Source organism: Monodelphis domestica, chromosome 1 (genome assembly GCF_027887165.1).
Source record: "Monodelphis domestica isolate mMonDom1 chromosome 1, mMonDom1.pri, whole genome shotgun sequence".
Lineage (NCBI taxonomy): Eukaryota > Metazoa > Chordata > Mammalia > Didelphimorphia > Didelphidae > Monodelphis > Monodelphis domestica.
Window position 1 is genome coordinate 173866595 of NC_077227.1, and position 19564 is coordinate 173886158.

The 19564-nt window shown below is 39.4% G+C and overlaps 1 protein-coding gene and 1 long non-coding RNA gene across 2 annotated transcripts in view; both read right to left on the minus strand.

Annotated features, from left to right (window-relative positions):
- Nucleotides 1-2191: 2191 nt before the first annotated feature.
- On the minus strand, nt 2192-4268 carry LOC100023066 (ribonuclease pancreatic-like). The gene is made up of 2 exons (XM_001368722.4): nt 4163-4268; nt 2192-2975 (listed from the first exon to the last, which is right to left on the minus strand). Exon 2 carries the CDS (start codon nt 2963-2965, stop codon nt 2513-2515), a length of 453 nt encoding a protein of 150 aa, XP_001368759.1. The 5' UTR covers nt 2966-2975; nt 4163-4268; the 3' UTR covers nt 2192-2512.
- Nucleotides 4269-16446: 12178 nt separating this feature from the next.
- Nucleotides 16447-19564, minus strand: part of LOC107650737 (uncharacterized) — a 45071-nt gene continuing 41953 nt past the window's right edge. Inside the window, exon 3 of the long non-coding RNA XR_008914835.1 lies at nt 16447-16552. This is a non-coding gene — a long non-coding RNA (uncharacterized LOC107650737). The remainder of the gene's footprint in view (nt 16553-19564) is intronic.

Below are 19564 nucleotides of genomic sequence, written 5' to 3' on the forward strand. Positions count from 1 at the left end.
ACTAGAGAATGATAGAATAAAAAAAATTTGAAGCTTAAAAAAAGCAGGGCAGATATAGTGGAGTGAGCAGGAAGTAAGGTTACATGGTATAATGGAAAGTGCACTGGCCCTGGAATCAGGGAACCCAAGTTCAAATATTGCCTTTGTTACTACCTGTGCCATTTTGGGTGAACCCCCTAACTTCCTTGATTCTTAGTTTTCCCATCTATAAAATGAGAGTGTCCACATTCTCTTTCAGACAAAGAGGATTAGAGTTAGGTGATCAGACAGAGATCTTTACTCAAGGAAATTTCTATGTAAATATTTATTTTCCTAAACTGAACACATCTAATCTCTAACTATAAATTTGCCTGCTTACATAATTTGGTTCTGTTCTTATTTAGTGAAGTAGGTGAAGACCTAGTTCTTAAAGCATGAATCATATGCTCTGCCCAGTTCCAGGTGGGAGGCTAGTAAGCCTGATTCCAAACATGCTTAATAGAGAAGTTTTCCCCAACCCACTTCAAAATAAACAAAGGTATCATTTGACCATTTACTGTCAACTTATTGTGTGGTGATAAAATGACTTGCCCATGGTTACATTGGTTAACACGTGTCAGAGGCTTAGGGTTGCCCCAAAGTGACTTGCCCAGGGTCACACTACTAGGGAGTGTCTGAGACCAAATCTGAACCCAGGTCCTCCCAATTTCAGGTCTGGCACTCTATCCATTGTTACATCTAGTTGTCTCTTGTATAAGGATTCTTAACCTGGGGTCAGTGAATTTTTAAAAATATATTTTGATAAATTTATGTCAACATAATTGGAAGTTCTTGTAGTTGTATGTATTTAATTTTAAGCATTTAAAATATCATTATAAGAGATGATCCATAGATTTCATAAGATTCCTAAAGGGGTCCACCACACAAAAAATGGCTGAGAAACCCAACCAAGGATAAAAGAAATTAGAAAATTAGAAAAGAAAAACGTTCCTCTATTTCCCAGCACACAACAATTTCCCCATCCTAGCACTCTCTTGATAAACTCTTAGGGAGGCTGTCTCTTTAAGTGGCCAGACTGGTTTGGATAGTAGACCCTTCTGCTCTTTTAGGTACTCATTTCATGCCCTTTCTTACAGCCAGATGAGATTTCCACAAAATGAGCAGGTGGAGACAGCAGCCCTGGGTTTGGTGCCCTGAACCTTAGTTCTCACTAGGATTATACAAAAGAGTCTAGCAGCTAAAATAGGTCAAGAGCAAGGAGCTAATCATTCTGAGGCAAAATGGGCTCAAAGAATCATTACAGAACTGGCAATAGAGGATACCTAAAATATCACCTTCTTTCTCAGTAGAAGGTCAGGGTAACTTTGCTGAGCAGCTCCAGTTAGGAAGCCAAAATGTCTATTGTGTTAGAACCCTAGCAGATGACCCAAAGGAAGAAAAAGGGAAATCATAAGACCTTTATTGTGCAGGCTCTTCCAGGGATCATGCATAGCAGACTCTGAATAGGATGGTCCCTTCCTCAGCCCAAATGGAAGGGAGAAAGCTCAGCTTAGTATATTAGGTATGTGATATGATATGATAGTGTTTGATATTATAGTGAATAATTAGCTTAAACCAGGAATAAAGAAATTCACAAGAACAAATCACAACCCTCCTAACTCCTTCACCTGTAACTAAGTTGTCTATATGAAAGATGGTACCATATGGTAGAAATGGTACCATCTCTGGAGTCAAAAGCTCTGAGTTTTAATCTACCCTCTGATGCTTCTTGTCTATGTTACCTGGGACAAGACACTTGCCTTCCACCATTCTCACTGTCCTCATCTATAAGATAACACAAAATTGGACTAAATATCCTCTAAGGAATTTCCCCTCTGAAGCTTATTATCTGTGTTACCTGGGACAAGGCACTTACCTTCCACCTTTCTCACTGTCCTCATCTATAAGATAACACAAAATTGGACTAAATATCCTCTAAGGAATTTCCCCTCTGAAGCTTATTATCTGTGTTACCTGGGACAAGGCACTTACCTTCCACCTTTCTCACTGTCCTCATCTATAAGATAATCTATAAAATTGGACTAACTATCCTCTCAGGTCTCCTTTGACTCTTCATCTATGACCCTTGATCACCATATACAATGAGAGCTCTAGTTCTCACCCCCTAAAAGAAAGTAATTAAAAAAAAAAGAGAATGGACATAAGAAGCAGCTTTAGCATCTTCACCTGGGACCAGGTAAGTTTTATTGAGAATAGCAGTAAAGGGATGTAACATCTGGGACTCTCGTTGTATTTTCCCTTGAACACACGCACACAAAACTTATCCCCAAAGTGGAAGGACTACTTGGAGCAGTGCTCATTCAGGCTGATCCCAGGCAATAAGAGTTTGAGGAAAGGCATGCAAGGGGAGAGGGAAAAGGAAAGGCATTATTTCAGGTGCTTTGTCAGGGAGGAGGAAAACAGGGAAGGCCATAAGGGGGTATCTAGTGGCGTAAGGGGATTGATTCCCTTTGCCCTGGGGTCAGACCCCATCCTACACATAAGCATCAAAATGCACGGGCACATAGGGGTTTCCCTCACAGGCCACAATGATTTGTTTAGTGATATCAGAACCCCGGTACTGGCAGTTGGGGTATTTGGAGGCTCCAGTCTGGCGGCAGTGGGTGAGGGACATAGGCTGGCTACTCTGGTAACAATTGGACTGCCCATTCTTGCAGGTGATGTTAGTCTCCCTACAGACGGCATCGACTATTTCCTTAGGCTCGTGTATGAAGGTATTGACTGGTTTGCATCTCCCTTTGGTCATGTTCCTGGCCTTCATCATGTGGTCGCAGTATTTAGTGTCATCGGAGGCCGAATTCTCTGGATCCATGTGCTGCCGCTGAAACTTCTTTGAGGGGGACTCTTTGCCGGTCGATTGGTGGACCAGCTCCGCTAGGAACAGCCCCAACAGGAGGAGCATTAGGTGGGAGCCCTTCAGAGCCATGGTGGCCTCACTGCCAAGGAGAAAGGAGGAAATGATAAGGAAGCTTTTTCACCTTGGAATAAAAAAATCCCAGCTCCACACCAACTCTCCACTGGCTCTATCCTAAACCTTTTCTGTAAAGGAGAACAGCCTCTCAGGCTAGTAAAGAGAGGAAGGCCACTTTCCTTGGATGAGATGGATATCTAAGAGGGTTTCTGGCTCCAATAGTCAGTCAGTGATGAGTCCCATTGCTTCAAAGACCACCTCTATCATACTCCTATCTTCCAGGGCTCTCTAACTTATTTCACTGACCCTGGTAAACTGCTCCCCATCATGATTCCTGGGAATAGAGGGACCAAATTTAATAAATACATATCTACATCTATATTTATACAAACATATTTTACATATTATATACACTCATGCATATAATGTGTATGTGTGTATATTCAGCAAGAATAAGTTTATACCTAGGACAAAGATATTAGAAAAATGAAGGAGTTGGACCAGATGAACTCTAAAGACCCCTCCAGCTCTAGGATCCCATGATTATATATGTGAATGAATGAGTGATCCTATGATCAATGAGTGAATGAGTATCAATGAGTGTGTGTATCAGAGGAAGGAGATAATCCCTTTGTACATTTAAGAGTCTCTTTCAGGGAGGAAATACCCTTATCAATTTGGGTCGGCATCTGCCCTGTGGCTTCCTTGGTCACAGAGGTTAAATTACTTTTCTTAGAGCCCTACAGCCAGTTTGTGTCAAAGGTAAAAGTTGAAACAAGGTCTTCCTGACTAGCAAGTTAGCTCTCTCTCCAGTGCTAGAAGCTATTTCTCTTTTTGCATGCACATTTACTGCAGGTCAAATCGCTGAATCAGACTTGCAACAGTTAAATGCCATGGATGGGTCTGGCATATCCCCATTATTCTATACCAGTGAGGCTAGACCTGGTCACCAATAATATGAATTGATTCCACTATATTCCAAAGAAAGATTCATCCTCTCTAAATCTCATTGCTCCCCTTCCCCACTCCAGAAGGTGAAATCTGCTTTCAACAGGCTGTTCCCTTTTCTTCTTCCTCTCCCTTCTGGGCAGGATTAGGTTTCCTGTTTAGTCCTCTCCTAGTATATAGCCCATCCCTGATATTCCTTACTTCTGGGTCTTTGCAAAGGGTTGCAAAGGCTGATCCTTTGCAAATATCCAGAGCTCTACTTACCTTTGATTTCTGCCAGGTCTCTGGATTGAAATGAATATTTGCCCCAGTTCACTTCCCTCTCCCCATCCAAGGCAGGTCTTATATAAGTTGGAAAAAAGGGGCTGCCCCCCTGGGAAGAAAGAGAGGGAGGAGCATGGCAAGCCCAGATCCAGGGAGGAGTTAACAGAACCTTTCTCATTATTTCAGTCCTGACAGATGGGTCCCTTCACAGAATTCAGACCCCAGCGTTATAGGAAAGGAAAGATATTTTTTTACTAGCAAGGTCTAAGAATTTCACCTACACTGATTAGCTACTTGCTCTGTTTGACTTTTCGAATTCATAGTGTCTCTTGGGATTAGGGATTGCCCCTCTGGATTAGGATAGATGATTAAATAGAAAATATGACCTGATATCATAAAGGGAAACTATTTCTTTTGTGTGTGTGTGTGACTTCTATAGTCAGGATCTAAATGCAATTCTTTGGGGGTGTTTGTCTAATCTGGTCTTCTGGAAGGTGTTTTTGGCTTACTTTTTGTGGCAAGGATTTCAGTTGTTTATTATTATTATTTACTTTCTCTTTTAAAAAGTTTTATCAATGTTATTTATTTATTCATTTATTTTTGCCATAATCATTGCCCAGGAAAGGTATTTGAGAAACATAAAGGATCAGAGATTTAGAGATAGCAGGGATCTTTGAGTTCACTTAGTCACACTTGTCATTTTGTAATTGAGGAAGCTGAAACTCAGAGAGAAAAGCCCTCCCCTCTGCTCTCCTCAGGTGGTAAATGGCAGAGTCTGTATTTGAATCCATCCCTTCTGATTTCAAATCCATCACTATATATCCATTAATTATATATTTCTTCTATATATCCATTTGTCTGTAGTTGGTAGTTATGTGAGCAGATGTAGCAAAGACCATCCTTTTGTAGGGGCTCACCAAATTCATCCCTCAGAAGATTCCTGGGGAGTATGGCCTGTTTTCTCATGCCAACAGTCAACTGTTTTGTAGTTTGAATAATACAATAATATAACACTGCTTCAAAACATTCAGTCTATTTTTGATTTAGATATACTTTTACTAATACAGATGACAGTCATGCCACACCTTAGCAGTCAATTGCATGAGTTGCTCTGATTAAAAACAAACAACAAGGGGGCAGCTGGGTGGCTCAGTGGATTGAGAGCCAGGTCTAGAGATGGGAGGTCCCAGGTTAAAATCTGGTCTCAGAACCTTCCTAGCTGTGTGATCCTGGGCAAGTCACTTAACCCCCATTGCCTACCTCATACTGCTCTTCTGCCTTGGAGCCAATACACCGTATGGACTCTAAGAAGGGAAGGGAAGGGTTTTAAAAAAGCAAACAAACAAACAACAAAAAGCAACCAACTTTATGTTGTCCCTAGGACCAAATGCTCTGGTGTTATTAACTTATTGAGGAGGAAGAACTTTAAGAGGGAGAGGAGATAGGAATAAAAGGAGTTCAAAAAATAATAAACAGCTGCCTATTTCCCCCTAAGCCAGGTCTGTTCTATTTAACTCACTTCCTAGTGATGACCTCTTCAAATTTAGCTATGATGGATTTCAGACGATTCAACAGCAGATCCATCATTGGACCTGACCTTTGGTCCCTTTGGTCCTGCTTACATTTTTGCTCTTCTGGCCTAACCTTCATGATGAGATAAGACATCTGAGTATGGCATTAATGGAGATTTAATAGGGGCAATTGACAAATTAACATCAAATTTAGCCTTGAAAAAGGCAAAGGAATCACAAAACAAGTAGAGAAAATGTGTATGTGATGGCAAAAGAGGTAGGAACTTAAAAAGGAAGATCTCTTTTTTTCAATGTTTATAATGTTCTCGTTCTGCCTCTCTGCCTCCTAATAGAATCCCTAGCTTGTTTCAAAGTTCAGATCCCGTTACCTTTTATATAAATGCTATTCTGATTTACCTCAATCCTGGTGCCCTTTCACTTAAGCAGAGCTGTGTTTATGTGATGCAAATATTCATAGGAATCTGAAATGTTAGTATTATTTTTTTAACATGAACATGAACAGGTAAAAGTTTCTGGATGTGGAGTTGGCAGTGCTTTGTTCAAATCCTGACTGATCCTATTACCACTATCAGCTTAGAAAGGACCTCTTTAGGGCTCACTTTCTCTGAAAAATAAAGACTAGATGATCTTCCCAATTCCAACATCTTTTATTCTGTTCAGCCCTTTAACTGCTGAGTTTAACATTCAGCCCTTTAACAGTCTGAGTCACTTCCTAGACTTCTGGTAGAAACAGAATGAGAATTCCATACTCATGGGGTGGAGTAATTTTTCTAATTCTCTCATGGTATGGATTTCCCCAAAGTGGCAGCTCTGTGTGTGTGTGTGTGTGCACATGCGCATGAATATGTAAATAATCTATAAATAGATTATTTCCTCATGATGCCTAGGTCAATCAATGTCTTTTTTTTAAATTTATATAGGATCAAAGACTAAGCTTCCTAAAGTTAACCAATATCAGCCTTATGACTGTGTATGGTTATAGTGGGGAAAGGAAAGTTCCCCTAGAAGGCGGTGTGGATATGGCCAGGAGCTAAAATTTTCCAGTTTTCATTTCATTCTGAGTATTTGGATGTATTTCTGAAAATGTCCTTCCTTCCTTGCTTCCTTCCTTGCTTCCTTCCTTGCTTCCTTCCTTGCTTCCTTCCTTCCTTCCTTCCTTCCTTCCTTGCTTCCTTCCTTCCTTCCTTCAACAAACATGCTGGGTATTAGAACAAAAATAAAACAGTTCCTGCTTTTAGAACTTACATTCCATTGGAGGGAAATAACAAATTTATTTGAATATATGCAAAATATATACAAATATATATAAAGTGAATGCAACACGACTTGGGGAGGGAGACTATGAAAGGGCACCAGGATTGAGATGAATCAGAATAGGATTTATATAGACGGGAATCTGAACTTTGAAAAAAGCTAGGATTCTATTAGGAGGCAGAGAGGCAGAAGGAGAACATTCTAGAAATTGAACTGCCCCTTTCTCCTATCTGCTGGTCTTCAGCTGTTTGGACTTTCTCTTATGAATTTCTGTCAAGTATTTTTCTAGTAAACCTCATGCTTGAAAGAGTGAACTACAGCTTAGTTCACATAGCCTAAGGCCATGACAGTTTAAGCTCCTATTTTGGCTAACTTTTTGTGGCTCTTGATCTCCAGACCACACCAATGATTTAATTTGAGATTAGATAATTCCACCTATCTCTTGGAAAATCCCAGATTATCAGTCTGGATCCCTTCAAAATATTTCAAGGACATTATAAAAGAGTTTCTTGAGGCCCCAGTAATGCTCTGGGCTGCATGCAATACAAACAAACTTGGGGCACAAACTAAGAGAATTAAGTGAAGCCAAGAGAGCTATGTACCTAGAGTTAGACCCCTTGTTCTAAATTCCTGTCCTTATCAGTACCTCCCAGCAAGAAAATGTCTGGTATTTCTTTACTCTTAGCTATAAACTTCAATGGAATGGAAGGGATTTTAGGGAAATTATTTGTCTATAATGGCATATATATTACCCATATATAATGGGTATCTAGATGATAAAGTAGAGTAGTGGCCTTAGAATCAGGAAGCCTCATCTTTCTGAGTTCTAATCTTCCCTCAGAAAATTACTAGCTATATAACCTTGGGCAACTCACTTAACTTTTTGCCTCAGTTTTCTCATATATAAAATGAGCTGGAGAAAGAAATGGTAAACTGCTTCAGTATCTTTGCCAAGAAAATCCTAAAATGGGGTCATGAAGAGTCCAACACGTTAGAACAACAATAATCTGTAGTTTTTGTATATGAATGTTTTTATTTATACACATGCATCATTTTATTTATAAATGTTTATTAATATAAAAGGCTTTAATAAATCTTTAACATTTTTATTATAATTATATTTTAATATTTATTTTAATATTTTTATATATTTTTATTTTTTAATATAATATATATAATTTTTTATATAATTATAACAAATTAAAAATTTTTTTTAAATTTTAAAAAAATAGTCAGAAGATCTTCACAAAGTAAACTGGAAAATTTCCCATGATTCTATCTAGGCCATGAAGCTAAATTTCCAAGTATTTAGTGCCTTCTCACTCTAGGCCTTCAACACACACACACACACACACACACACACACACACACACACACACACTGTTAAAAATACAGGTCACTTCCAGGCTCTTGTCTTCTGATCCAGAGTGTGGTGAAAGAAGAGACAAAAACAGAATAAGGAAAAGAGCAGAAGGAGAAGATATGAAACTGTAGAAAGTTTGGAGCAGGTGAGAAAATGGACTAATAGGGATAAAATAGGAAGCTCCAGAACCTATGATGTTTCTGAATTTCCCTCTTCCCTCTGACTCCTTCATTAAAGTGTCCACAATAATGGCACGGAGAGTGCCAGCCTCTCCCCAGCTTCTGCTTCTCTCCCTATAACCAAAGATCAATCATGATTTGATTATCTGAGTTAAGGAAGGGAAGAAAGGAATAGACAGTGTCCAGATGATGATAGAAAGCATCCCACCTGGCCAAGTTCTCTCTTTTCGTGTTCCCAGATTAACCCAGAGCTGCTTAGGCCCCCTCCTCCACTCTTCTCAGCTAATCAACCCTATGTCCAGAACAGATTAATAATAACAGTTGGGGGCAGCTGGGTGGCTCAGTGGATTGAGAGTCAGGCCCAGAGATAGGAGGTCCTGGGTTCAAATCTAGCCTCAGACACTTCCTAGATGTGTGACCCTGGGCAAGTCACTTGACCCCCATTGCCTAGCCCTTACTGCTCTTCTGCCTTAGAATCAATACACAGCATTTTAAGATGGAAGGTTTTAATAATAATTTTTTAATAATAAGTTTTTAATAATAATAACAATAGTCACTGGGGTCAAGTAGAAGGTCAAGAGATGGGAAGGGGTGTCTAAAGTAGGCTCACTCCAGCTGTTCTCTCTCATTTCTTTTTGGTTTCAGTCAATAACAAGGACCCGGTACACAAGATTATGGAAAGTTAGATGGTGAAGTGTACAGAGTAATGGGCCTGGGATGGGGAAGATTTACTTTCTCAAGTTCATATCTGACCTTAGACACTTAACTAGCTCTGTGACCCTAAGCAAGTCACTTAATCCTGTTTGCCTCAGTTTCCTCATCTGTAGCTTTGCCAAGAAAATTCCAAATGGGGTCATGGAGAGTTAGACATCACTAAACAACAAAAATACACATGTGCCCTTCCACAAAGCAAACTTTTGAAGAAGGCACCATTTGCTTTCCAACTCCTCCCACTCCCTCTTTTTGTCTACTCTTTCACCTTTCTCACTTGCAGTCCTTAGAGTCTCTTCCCCCTGTATCTCTTCAGGCTCACAGAGTCTTCTTGCCAGGTCCTTTTCTCCTCATCCTAAGCAACTTCTGGGAAAAGGTCTACTATCACTCATACTTGGCATGAAGGTGTCCATCGTATGGGTATTTCTGCTTTATCTCTACAATTAGAAAATGAAAGACTTGGACAATTGTTTAAAAGAATTTCAGATACAGAGAGCAGATGGCTATTATGGTGTGTTTTCTGTGTTGTAAGTGGAGGAAAGACAGGATGGTACTTCCTAAAATCTTACTCTTAAGTTTTGTTTTCTGGCTTGGGCATTTGAGTGTGAGAAGAGGGAAGTAAGAAGGGTAAGAGCCGAGTTACAAAGCGATGGTCTAATTTCAGTTACCAGTCTGGAAGAGTGAGGAAGTTCAAGTTCAGACATTCACAGACATACCTGGAAGGGACCACAGAGGTCATTTAGATCAATGGTATCAAACTCAAATAGAAAAGAGCCAATAAACCTTACATAAGAATATCTCCTGGCTTCATATTGACTTAGAAAACCACATGTTAATATTATATATGCTCTATTATATTTTAATTTATTTATTAAGTATTTCCCAATTGCATTTTTTAACCCATACCTTCCAGCTTATAATGAATACTACATTGATTCCAAAGCAGAAAAAGGTTAGGCATTTGGGGTTAAGTGACTCGCCCAGGATCTAGGAAATGTCTGAGGTCATATTAGAACCCAGGATCTCCCATCTCTAGGTCTGGCTCTCTATTCACTAAACCACTTAACTGCCTCCCCACCCCCATTTTAATCTAACTTAGCTGCTGCAATGCCAGTAGGGAGGCATGTTTGATATTCCCTTATTCTAGTTATTTTATATTATTTTATAATTGAGGAAACAATTATTTTTCAATTGAGGAAAATGAAACCAGGAGAGAATAAATAATTTGCCATTGGTCACACAAATGTAAGTGGCAGTGAAGAATTCAAACTCAGGTCAGACCCCAAGGCCCTCTCTTCATACTACAGCTTCCTTTATATTGTCCTCAGGAAGCAGGATTTTGAGAGGTCAGAAGAGTCTTAACTCCTGGGTTCATATTTGGGCTACAATACATCCCCAGTCCTCAGATTAGGTGCTTACTTTCTTTGCAGGCAAGATTCCACAACAGGTGATGTCAACAAAACAGATTCCACAACCCTGACCTCTCCTTTATCCTAACACTCTCTCCTTACTACCAGCCATCCCCACCACCACCACCTTCCAATACACACACCTTATCATTCAGTTTCAAGAGCAAAGCCTGGTCCTGGTTTCCCAACATGAACCCTTAGCTGGCTAGACAAACTCTCAAGCCTCTTCCATTTGGGTCCTCTCAGGTGTTGCCAGCATCTGCTCTTCTGAGGCAAAGACTAGGAGACCCGGGCATCTGAGGTCTACCACAGCAGAAGATTTGGCTGAGCCACCCCTGAGCTGAGTGGTGTGGTGTACTGAATTCCATATGGTAGTTGTCAATACTCAGAGGATTATGGGATCAGAGATTGACAGCTGGAAGGGACCTCAGAGATCATCTAGTCCAACAATGGCATTTTACCAATGCCTTTCATTCCTCTAAGGAGGCAGCCCCCTTGCTCTCCCATATATGATCCCCATTGTTTCTCACCTTATTAATTATTAACAAAGTTCAGTGTGAAAGGAGACAGCTGGGTAAAGGAATGAGGAATGGGTAATGGGGGAAACAAAATGCTGAGATAATTGGGAACCTGTTGCCAGATCTAAATGACCTCCATGTCTGAGGTGGTATATTTACCGACTTTTTCTGTTCCTACCCGTGGATCTGGGGCAAGAGATTAGAGGCCTGGGCTGGTCTTTCATGACAATGATGTAGAGAAATATCATGGAAAGAGCATTGGATTTGCATTCTGAGAAAAGGGTTTCAAATCCTGGCTCTTCTATTTACCTGTTGATGGAGGACTTAATTTAGCTCCTTACCCAGGCTACTTCACAGAAAGAAAAAAAAAAGAACTTGAATTTTGGGTCTGTGTATATGTGGCCTTACACAATCTTATTTGCTTTTGTAGAAAATTGACATTTTAAAAATATATAATAAATTTTAAGTTTTTTTCAGAAAAAAAGAAAAAGATCAAGTTTAGGTCCAGAGTCCATTCTTTCTTTTCAGATTGGGGAAACAGTCAGTAAAGGGCACATTTAGTGTATTGGGACAGGAGTAGAATTGACTCCCACACTACCCTACCAAAAGGAATCTCTAAAACAGTCCCAAAGAAGAGACTTTCACTGGTCCAAAGATATATGCTTTCCTACCACCATTTCAGACAATATATTTAGTATGGTCAATAAAGAGGGAATATATAAAATCCAGACTGATGATGGCACAATGGATAGAATCTTGGGCATGGAGTCAGGAAGATTTGATTATAATTCTGGTCTCATACACTAGCTATGTGACCCTGGGCAAGTGACTTAATCTCTCTCTCCCTTAATTTCCTTAACTATAACTTGGGATAATTCCCAGGGCTGTGGTGAGTTTGCAGTAGCCACATTTCTGAGTGGGGCAGAACCAGATTAAAATGTAGTTGGAAAATATTTAACCTTCTAAATAAAATTACAAAATGTTACTATGTGTTTTTCTAAGTCAATATGCAGCATAGGATTTAGTAGCCCCATTTCTATTTGAGTTTGATACAACTGATTGTAAGAATTGAATGAGATAACATTTGGAAAAATTTAGCACAATGCCTGGCACTTAGTGGAAGCTTTTAACAAATGCTTCATCCATTTCTTCCTTCCTTCCTTCCTTCCTTCCTTCCTTCCTTCCTTCCTTCCTTCCTTCCTTCCTTCCTTCCTTCCTTCCCTCCTTTCTTATGCTGTAGCTTCTAAGGAAAATCCTGAGAACAAATCCTGGCTCCAGTTCTGTCATTAAATTACCATGTGACCTGTTGCAAGTTACATTATAAATTAAATAGACTATTATAAAACAGACCAAAAGGAACAATAACTGGTAAGCTCTATTTCCAATTTTGACATAATATGGCATTGGTACATCATAAAAGCATTCATATCTTCCATCTATTTCAGGTAAACCCATGATTTGCCCACTTTTGCTTTCCCAAGAGGTAAGGTATTGATATTTCTGTGCTATTTCAGCTTATCTAATGGTATCAGCACCCAGATAGGCCAGTTGGCCTGTCTTGTAATTTTCTATAACAAACTGATTACCAGAGGTCTGAGCAGGGCCAACCTATGTCCATATGTCTACTAGTTTTTTCTTTGACCTAAGAGAGTCAAAGAATGCAATGAATTTCATTGCATGGACTCAATTAACCCAGTCAATGGCATTACAAGAGTTTAATTTACTAGCATTTCAGGTTTCCTGCCATGGTCTCAGGGCTTTCATAATGGTCCCAGAACACATAAGATCTTTATTTTACATCATCCTCACTGACATTTCCCTGTTTTGCCATAGCCCTATGGCTTGGACAGCGAGATTTGAGCTTTGAAGGAATTATTGTAATACTATCATTAAGTGAAGGGGGTAGTGGCAGCTGGTTTGGGAATGGGAAGCTTGCAAGTAGAGTGAGACTAAGAAATATAGACTCGTAAGACCCTCCAATACCAACGCAGAGCTCTGGAAGGAAAATTTATGGCCCAAAGGGCAGCAGGATTGCTTATTTCTCATCTTGAGCCACTACCATCTTGCTTCTCTTAAGGGAGCGCTTGGATTTCCATTTGGAGGATTGCCCTGGTACCAGCTGTACACAATGGATCTGTTTGAAAACCTGCTTACTCGGGTGACATTCCTTCCTCTTGTTGCAGTGGAAATGGATGGGGATCTTGCATACCATAGCTCCTGCTTTGGCATGAAGAAAAATATCCTTTGATTTGCATTGACCCATGACGGTGATATTGCCATTCTTGATTGTAATATTACAATACCGTTTCCCCCAGTGAGGCCCAGAGTTCTTGGCCTTGGTAATATGTTGTTGCTGCCCAGACTTCTCTGGCCCAGTTTCTCCAGGGCAGGAGGGCACCAACCATAGGTTTAAAAGTCCAAGCAATGGCAGCATTAGCAGCAGCAGCAAGCTGATTCTCTTTGGAACCATGAGTTCCCACTAACAGGAAAAAAAGAGATGGAGCAGAGAGGATGAGAGGCAGGGGTTGCTTCTGAGATCCCGGGTGTTCCAGGGATAGTTAAGGTCTTTCCATATTGCCTGTTCAGTGATGGGGCCCAACCATGCCCTTTCCTCCAAACTGCCACTGCACTCACCACCTGCTTCTTCTTTCCACTTGCTCCTCAAGATCCTCATTGTCAACCATCAAGCAATCACTGCCATTGTTGCCTCCTCTCTCTTCCTTCCATTGGCAATGTGAGGGCATAACCTTCATTCCCATTCCTGGAGAGCCTGGAGAACCTATCAGTGGTTAGAAGCTCAGAAAGATGGGGCCTCCTTTCCCAGCCTCCCTTACTTATTGCCCCCCCCCTTCAGTCATCTGGACATTATTCCATTCTTAGGTTATTGAGTGTAAGGATATCAATGCAATTTTAATAACAAAGTAGGAAATTTTGAGGGTATGAACCTTATATTATTAGAGAACTACAGGAGAATAGAGTCTAGCTCTGTTCCTCTTACATGATGAGTCTGACTGAGATTCTGTCCAAACATCTGAATTCAGACTATTGTTATTCACTCTGACTGCATAGGAAGTCCATATGCTATTTCTAGCTCTGGACTCTTCTATTTCCAGTTCAGACTAAGTTCACCTCTCCTAGCTCCCCCAAAGCTCTATTTCTTTTCTTATTTCCAACTTCTATTAAAAAAAACTATTTCTATTTTGCCAACTATTCTCATGTCCCTGCTGTAAGCATATATTGTTTCCTTGTACCAGAAGAAGTGCTTATCTACTGAAAGAACCACAGAGGAATCTCTTATACCTTTATGATGTCCAACACTCAGCAATAAGCAATAGTTGGATGGGAAGAAGGGGAGGAAGGAAAAGCGAGACACAGAAAGCACTCTAATACTAGTCATGATATAATGGAGTAATGGAAATCCTAGTAGTCAAGGGAGGCAACAACAGGCAGAAAAAAAGAAATTATTAAATACTTACTTTGTGTTATATATTATATTAAACCCTGGGGATACAAATATAAGCAGAAAGACAGTCCCTGCTCTCAAGGAGCTTATATTCTAGTGGGGAAAACACTAAAAATGGAGCATGAAGTGGGTGGGATAGGGGAGGAGAGATTTAGTGAAGTCTCAAAAGTCAGAATAGAACCTGGAGGGGAAAGAAGGACTGGACTGGTGACTCTGCTCCTTCTACCCCATATACACACCAAATGGAGACTTAATAGGGCCAAGAATAGGGTCACGGTGCTGGCTTTGCTACTAACTATATGACTTTAAGAAATTTCTTTGGCTTCTCTAGACCTCAGTGTCTTTTTCTGTAAAATGAGGGACTCAAGTGAGATGATCAGAACTCAAATTTTAGAGCTAGAAGAGACTTTAGAGGTCATTAAGCCCATTTTCCTCATTATACAGTTGAAATATCAGAGGTCAGATGGGTTAACTGACTGGTGCAATTAATAAGGATTCCAACTAAAGATCTGAACCTAAGCCTTTCTGCTCTATTCAGTGCCCCATACTGTTTTCATGATCTCTAGTGTTCTAGCTCTATCATTTGGAACACAATACGAGCCCATGTCCTCATTCTTTCAATACTTCCCACCCCTAACAATGTATGCATCACTTCTTTCCTCCGTGGAAGGGTTGAGTTTTCTGAAATTCATTTTATAAGGACATTTTTCAAGATCTTCATTTCTTTTTAGATACAACATCTTAACTGCCTTTTTGTCTGGTTAGTGTAAAGATAAAAGAGGAGAGAGAGGCAACAATTCAGCTTGACATCATTCCTCAATCCCATATATTGCTCTTAGCCCAATGATAATGAGGTGGAAGGAGAGTCGACTCTCAGCCATACCAGAGAATGAAGTTCTATTTCCCACTGCCCTCAGTTCTGAATTCCTTCAGATCAGCTCTTTTCTCTCAGAAAGTTCTTTCTTATCACTAACCTAAATCTCAAATTTTCAAATTGTTTGCTTTCTTTAAATGATTTGTGGGGAGAATAGAGATAAATTGACTTTTAACCCAGACAAAACTTCCCTATAGTAAGAGCTAACATTTATATAACAAATTAAGATTTATAAAGCAATTTACTTTATTATTTCATATGTTCCCCACAACCTTGTAAGGTAGGTGCTATTCTCCAGGCAGCTAGGTGGCCTAGTAGATAAGGCACTGAGCCTGGAATCAGAAAGACCTGAATTCAAATCTGGCTGTGTGACCCTGAGCACTTAACTTTGTTTACCTACATTTCCTCATCTATAAAATGAGTTGGAGAAGGAAATGGCAAACCACTCCAAGTTCTTGCCAAGAAAACTTCAAATGAGGTCATAAAGAATCAGACAGGCCTGAAAATGACTGAAAAACAACAGTAATTTTATTATCCCCATGTTACAGATGAGGAAAACAGTAATGAAAAAGTCTGTGTTGTAGGATTCAGATCCAGAATTTCCTGATATTAAAGTCTAGAACTCTATTCATTATCAAATATGTCATATTTCTATAATAATAGCTAACATTTATAAAACATTCAGTATTTGCAAAGTACCTGACAAATATTATTTCATTTAATCTTCACAACAACTCAGGAAGATGGATGCTATTATTGCCCCATTTTATAGATGAGGAAACTGAAGATGAGAGATTAAATGATTTGCCCGGAATTGCATAGCAAATAAATATCTGAGACAGGATTTGAGCTCAGGTCCTTCTGACTCGAAGTCCAGAGCTCTATCCACAATATGCCACTTAGTGGCAAACCCTTTTTCTACTTCAGTCCAAAAAATATTCTTTTATTCCATTTTGGCATTCTCATTGTCATTATCTCTGACTTACCTCAGTCTTTGTGCTCTTCTGTCTGATGTGAAGTCGTGTGGCTATCAGTCTGTTTATCAATCTGTAGTTATGGCATCATCTTATGTAATTAATTCCCTGGCCTGGGACAAACAAAGAATTGAGTAAGATAACACCTGGGGATAATAGGTCGGTTCTAAAGGCATATGACTCACTGGCTTTGAGAAGAGGAAGAAAGGTGACTCAAAAATGGGAAAATGGGGAGAATATCCCCTTCAGCAGTGGGGCCTATGAATCCCTCTCAATTACATCTTCACATTCCTTTGTGGAGAAACAATCGAGAGAAAGATGGCGACACAGGCCTTATGAGTTAGGGCTTTTTGGCAGCTGTGCCAGGAATAGCAATGCCATAGATTAGGCTCTAGGATATTCACTACAGCTAAAGTGCTTTGACTTTCCTCCCATTCTTTTGCCTTTTTAGAAAGAAGGAAGTGAGCATTTATTAATGCCTATTATATGCCACCCATTATGATAAGCACTTTACAAATATATCATTTGATCCACAAAATAACTCTTAGATGCTATTATTACCCCCATTTTACAGTGAAGGAAACTGAGGCAGGTAGAAGTTAAGAGACTTGTCCAGTCCCACAGCTAGTAAAATTTCTGAGGTCAGATATAATTCTGTTCTTCTTGACTCTAGGGTCAACACTCTATCCACTGAAACATCTAATTATATGTCTCTTTGATTGGGGTGCTATGTTCTGGGCATTCTACATGAATTATAACACCCAGTATTCACATGATACTTTAAACCATAAAATGGGGGGTACTATATGAATTAAAAATTTTTTTGTCTTATATGATCGTTAAAGCTCTGTGGGGGTTGGTAGTCAGAGTGTTGTTATCCTTACTGTGAAGAGGAGAAAACTAGGGCTCTCCAAAGTTAAATATCTTAACTAAGATCAGAGTCAGGAAACCCAATGATCTTTCTACTACAAGGCACCATAATGTTCTAAAACTCATAGTGATTAGAAAGATTGGAAAACAGGGGGGTGAGAGTGGAAAGGAGAGAATAATTAGCAAAAAAGACCAGAAGAGTTGGATTAGATCACACAATGACCACAATAATGTCAAGGAAAACAGCTTTGAAAAACAGCAGAACTGGACTCAATGTAGTGATCAATCATGACTTCAGAAGAATTGATAAAATATGCCATTTACCTCTTAACTAAAAGATGATGGTCTAGAGTTGAAGAATGAGACATACATATTCAGACATGTCTAATATATTGATTTGTTTTGCTTTATTGTTCTCATTTGTAACAGTGGATGGTTTCTACTGGTGAAAAGAAGGGGGAGATGGTATGAGTACAGTGGTAATGATAGAGATTAAAAAAAAGAAAGATCATCAATGAAGCATTTCAAATCCATGCAGAAGAAAACAAAAAGAAGCTTTGAAAGCATACATAAACAGAACGAATCATCATTAAAATAAAAAAGCATTTTTAAAGAAAGTTGAGTAGAAAGAGTGCTACACAGAAGTTGGAGGCAGGAATAGAGTTCTAGTATCTGTAATCTCAAGAGAATTATTCTTGGGCTCTTTGACTTCAAAGTGGCATTAGGAATTAGGGAACTAGAGAACTTACTTCTTTGGAGTTCAGAGGAATTTAGTCAAAGCATGAGCTTTTTATGGAACAGAATAAAACTAAAAGGAGAATACAGACTTTTCAGATTCAGGGAAAACAGACTAGGACTAAGAAAAACTGGCTTCTGATATGGGAACAGAGGCCACCTGACCTCAGCAAATTTATGGAAGTCATTGTACAGGCTGGACAAAGCTGAACTCTATGTATACACAAAGTACTTGTTGTATTTTGCCTTCTTATGTTTCCTGTCACCTGTGGCTAAGTAGCTCTTGCCATATTCAAAATGAATGAGCCAACAATGAATTATTACTCTACTAGATTATAAACTCCTTGAGAGCAAGGACCTTTACCTACTCACCTTTATCATCCTTGGAGACTAGAATAATTCATTGTATATTTTCATTCTTTTGAACCAGAACAGTGATTTTGTTAATATATAGGGAACTTAAGTTTAATTCTAAATTAATAATTATATTATTTATGTATAATTAATACTCACTTATAATATATTTATATATAATTAATAATAATAATGAATAATTAATATAAAGAAACTTGGTTTAAAGTGAAGGTTGGGGACAAGATGAGGGTCTTGTCCAAAGAATTAATGACTCAAGCAATCTCCATGGCAAGGAAACAAACTTTATTGAGCAAGGGAGGAAGGCAGTGGAACAGTCCTGGTGATGGAGAGGCTTGGTAGTGGAGCGACCTTGGGAGGTTTTCAGGAATGCTCTTTATTTTGATTAGTTACTAAGGAAGGGGTCATTTTGGGGGGCAGTTGATGCCCTGCTGTTCCCATAGGACTGATGTCACTTTACCCACAGTTCCCCTTGGTCTTCATGGCCTTACTCATGGTTCACCTTATTTCCCCACTGTGGGAGGGAAGTAATCCACCATGTAAATTGAATGCTAATGATATATTAAACACACTGGGATAACTTCAGGCTACTTTACCTGATTCTGCACAGACTCTAAAGAAGAAGGTAGAGATTGTGGAAATTGAGCATTGTTTGAACCTCATCCTGTGTGACTGGGAATCGGAATCCCTTTTAACCAAGGACTTAGGTTATGTGATATAAGGAGTTTTCTCTTAGCAACCCAAATGTCTTATCTGAAAGGTGGCCCAGACCAATCAATTAGTTATTGTTTCCATGTTCTTTTGATTGTTTACAGCTACTTGGTAGGGCTTAATAGGATGCTTCAGCCCACATCAAATTTACTGATGTGGCCAGGACATGCTCTCATACTACAAGGCGAACTGAGTGCTCCAGGATCCCACAGCAAGTATATGTCAGAGAAAGCAATTGAACCTGGGTCTTTCTGACTCTGAGACCAATTCTCCATCACTATACCATGCTATATATATTATTCCATTGCACCTGATGGAAGATTAATTTCTATTTTCTGAGGAAATGCAATTCTACTGAAGAGAAATGCATGACCAAGGCATGTAAAAGTAATGGTAACTGCAATAAGTGGGGAGGGAAAAGTCTGAAACTGGGGTTT